This window comes from Nematolebias whitei, chromosome 19 (assembly GCF_014905685.2).
Source record: "Nematolebias whitei isolate Nwh7 chromosome 19, NemWhi1, whole genome shotgun sequence".
Taxonomy (NCBI): domain Eukaryota; kingdom Metazoa; phylum Chordata; class Actinopteri; order Cyprinodontiformes; family Rivulidae; genus Nematolebias; species Nematolebias whitei.
This window is the reverse complement of record NC_056516.1, coordinates 36,981,014-36,984,972: the sequence shown is the minus strand read 5'-3', so window position 1 is coordinate 36,984,972 and position 3,959 is coordinate 36,981,014. Positions and strand designations below refer to the sequence as shown.

At 37.5% G+C, this 3,959-nt stretch overlaps 1 protein-coding gene across 1 annotated transcript in view; it reads right to left on the bottom strand.

Moving 5' to 3' along the window:
* The window catches only part of LOC119425526 (C3a anaphylatoxin chemotactic receptor-like), a 10,639-nt gene extending 8,624 nt beyond the window's left edge, over positions 1–2,015 (bottom strand). The window contains exon 1 of the mRNA XM_037693053.1: positions 1,839–2,015. Coding sequence (XP_037548981.1) covers positions 1,839–2,015 — 177 coding nt within the window. The remainder of the gene's footprint in view (positions 1–1,838) is intronic.
* Positions 2,016–3,959: the final 1,944 nt, after the last annotated feature.

Here is a 3,959-nt window from a genome sequence, read left to right as displayed (position 1 = left end):
AATGTTAAAGTTATTAATGTTCATATTATTAAATGTTAATGGTATTATCAATCAACCTTTATTTATACAGGTAAATCCCATTGAGCCTCGAGGACTCATTTACAAGAGAGACCTGATTTCAACAAAGAAAGATGACAACAATGGACAACAGCAACAACAATAAGCAGTTATAAAAACTCATACTACAGTTTTTTTTTTGTTTTTTTTTAACAAATAGGATGGCTAAAAGGAAAAAGGTAACAAAACCAAAAAAAAAAAAACTGCTAGATTCCGAGACAAATGTATAAAACTAAAAACAGGAACATGTCTGCATTGGTCCCTGCCAGGAGTCCAACAGATTCTTAAAGCCACTTAGAGAGGTCAAGGTCGAGAGCTTCAAATCTTTTTGTAAGATATTCCAGGAAACAGGAGCGGAGTAGGAGAAGGCCCTTTTGCCTAGTTCAGTCCTCACTGAGGGAACACTGCAGGTAATAATGTCCTGAGAGCGCACTCCGTAGCTGCACTCACGCAGAGACATGTAGGAGGAGATGTATGAAGGCAGCAGACCAAGAAGTGATTTAAAGATGAAAATGTACCAGTGAGAGAGTCTGCGTGAAGTTAATGATGTCCAGTTAACCAGTGAATACAGGGTGCAGTGGTGGGTACGATAATCACAGCCAGTTATGAATCTTAGTGCACCATGATAGACAGCATCCAACATCTGCAGGGTTCTTGTAGGAGCGTTCATGTAAATAATATCACCAAAATCAATTGAGGGAAGGAAAGTCACAGATACAAGGCGTTTTCTAGCATTCAGGGTTAGACAGGATCTGTTTCTGAAAAAGAAACCCAGTTTAACTTTCAGTTTCTTTACCAAGTTTTCCACATGGAGCTTAAAAGAAAGATGTGAGTCGACCAAGATACCCAAATATTTATAGGAATCAACAAACTCAATGGGGACACCATTTGAGGATAAAATCGGAGGAAGAACTGCTGGGACCAACTTCCTATTTGAAAAAAGCATCCCTTTGGTTTTTTCGGCATTTAGGACAAGTTTGAGGTGAAACAAATCAGTCTGGATGATGTTAAATGCAGATTTCAGAAGCTGGAAAGCCTTAGCAACTGTTTTAGCTCGACAATAAACAACTGTGTCATCAGCATAGAAATGTATGGATGCATTAGGGATGTTTTTACCTACATTATGTATGTAGATTGTAAAGAGGGTGGGTCCTAAGACTGAGCCTTGTGGTACACCATTGTTGACTGTTAAATAACTGGAGGAAGTACCATTATGTTGAACACATTGCCTCCGGTCTGAAAGATAGTTAGAGAACCAACCAATGGTATTAATGTTAATGTTACTAAACGTTAATGTTAAAGTTATTAATGTTAATGTTACTAAACATTAATGTTAATGTTATTAATGTTAAAGTTATTAATGTTAATGTTACTAAACGTTAATGTTATTAAATGTTATCATCTTTGTGTCCCTTCCCAACTCCACTGTGCCTCCGTGCACAAAGCGAGGACTATAAAGACAAGGCTGGAGGAGTTGACCGGCCTGTATGGAGGACTGACCTCAACCTCATCGAGTACTGGATGAAAAATTTCAAACCAGATTTTCTTGTCCATCGTCAGTGACTGATCTCACAAGTTTGCCTCCAAAACAAAATTTCTTCAGCAACACTGAAATCTTGCAGAAAGCAGCGTTCATCAAAATGAAACTGCCATAGATGTAAAACCAGCACCAACTCACTCTGATGGTTAAGATGGACCAAATACTTATTGGTGTGTATTTGACTTTCTTTTCTGGAGCACAGAACTGTGAATATTTATTATACTCATCACTGTGTATTCACCTTGAGCTTGAATCCAGCCACCCAGATCACCATAGAGTTTCCTGTGATGCCAAGCACGACAGTCAGTGTGTAGAGGACGATGCTGATGTTGTCCATGATTGCTTCAATGTCCACTTTTGTTGAGTCATCCTTTAAATACTCGGTTTCTTTCGAAGGAACAGAAGAATTTGGAAACATTGTGCAGCTGGAAACAAAAGAGAGAGTTTTTTTTCTTAAAATTTAGATCATTTGCGTTTAAAAGAAGCTTACAGGAAGTGGCTGGTTGCTTTGACTTGCTCTTGCGCACAAGTCCACAAGAAATGAGTGAGGTCGAAGAGTTTTAACATTTTTCTAAGCATTTCAAGCTCTCCTTTATTTTCTTTACAGTGGAAAATAAATGAGAGAACTTTAACTAAACCAAGGGGAACGACTGTATGTGTTTATTAAAGCTGTTTATCTGTTTCAAGCTATATTCACATGATTAAATTAGAAAAGAAACTTGATAGAACAGAAAGTTCTAAGTAAACTTTAAGTCATATGTTGCCAGGTGTCTAAGAATATGCTCAGAGGAATCAATAACCCTGCTATCTTGTGATTAAATTTAAATTATCAGCTTCATCTCAGTGTGGCCAAAAAGCCATAAATATCTGGAGTTTTTTTTCATCATGACTAATGTACTGCATGATTACATTTTAGTTTATTTATAACATAAACTACTTCATCATATTGAAGTAAAAACGTACAGGAAACCATTTTGTCAATCTGAACAGGAAGCTTATCTTTTAAGGTAATGAAACTGCAGTCATTTTACAGCTTCCTTTAAGCTCAGATAAGAAATAGAGAAACAAGTCTGTCCACAGTGCCGTTTTCCAGCAGACACCACGTGTTCCGACTCGACATCGCATGACCGAAAAACGAGACGGCAAAAATAAGTAAATAAAGATAAGAACATCTGGTGACAAGTGCAGATTACCTTGAAGAGATAACTCACAGGAGACGGGCTTTTGTTTACATGTGAGTGTTCAGACAAGAATATTCCTGCCCATCAAAACTATATATACAGTATATACACACACACATATATATAGAGTGATACATATATAGATACATATATAGATACAGACAGATATTGCCCTAAACATTTATCATCAATTTTTTTTCTTTAATCTTAGAGATTCATAAGGAAACAGTAATTAAATGTTTTTAAGCAGTATATAATTAATCTCAGAACAACATCTGTCTTATCTTCTTTCTGAAAAAGATAAGACTTTAATTTATAATTGGTTGTCCCCAAGCTGTATTTATTCTGTAGAGAAGAATAAATCATTTTAAGGCTCTGTCCACATGGAAACACTATCTTTTCAAAACAGTTTTTTCTGTATTTGCGGTTTCTAGTGAACTGAGGTCAAATGGAAAAACTTAACAGTCATCAAAGTTCATGCTTAATAATCCAGGTAAAAAAATCCAACAAAGTTAAATCAGGTCCTCTGGACAGTTTATGTTGAAACGCTTCGTCTTTCATCCAAAGGACTTCATCAGTCCGAGGAGCCACAACAAACTCAGTCCATAGCACACTCACATAGTGGGCCAACCAGTTTGATGGTGATAAGATGGTTTCTGGAGTCTGCCCTCTCCCCCGTCGACTCCTCTGAGGCAGCCATGGCCAAAGTGGTTCAAAACATCAGTCATCAGACTTTCAACATCAAAATTAACAGACAGTCCTTTGTATCAAAGAGGTGAGGGCCCATCAGGCCAGATATCAGCACACAGTTCAAAAGCCTGCTTCTCTGATGGTATAGGTGTGCATTAGTGAATGACATTGGCAGCTTACACATCTGGAAATGCACCATCAATGCAGAGAAGCATATACAGGTTTTAAAACAACATATACTCCCATTCAGTAAAAAAAAAAAGAAATCAAGCGAAGACCCAAAACTGTTGCACAGCTGGAACCCTACATCTGACAACAAGACATCGTTCAACTCCACAAACTCCAATACCTGGTCTCTTCAGACCCTAGATATTTACAGACTGTTATTAAAAGAGGTGGGGGGTGCTTTACAGAGGGAAACATGGCCTTGTCCCAACTTTTTTTAAATGTGTGACTGCCATAGATTTCAAAATAACTGCCTTTCCTCTCAA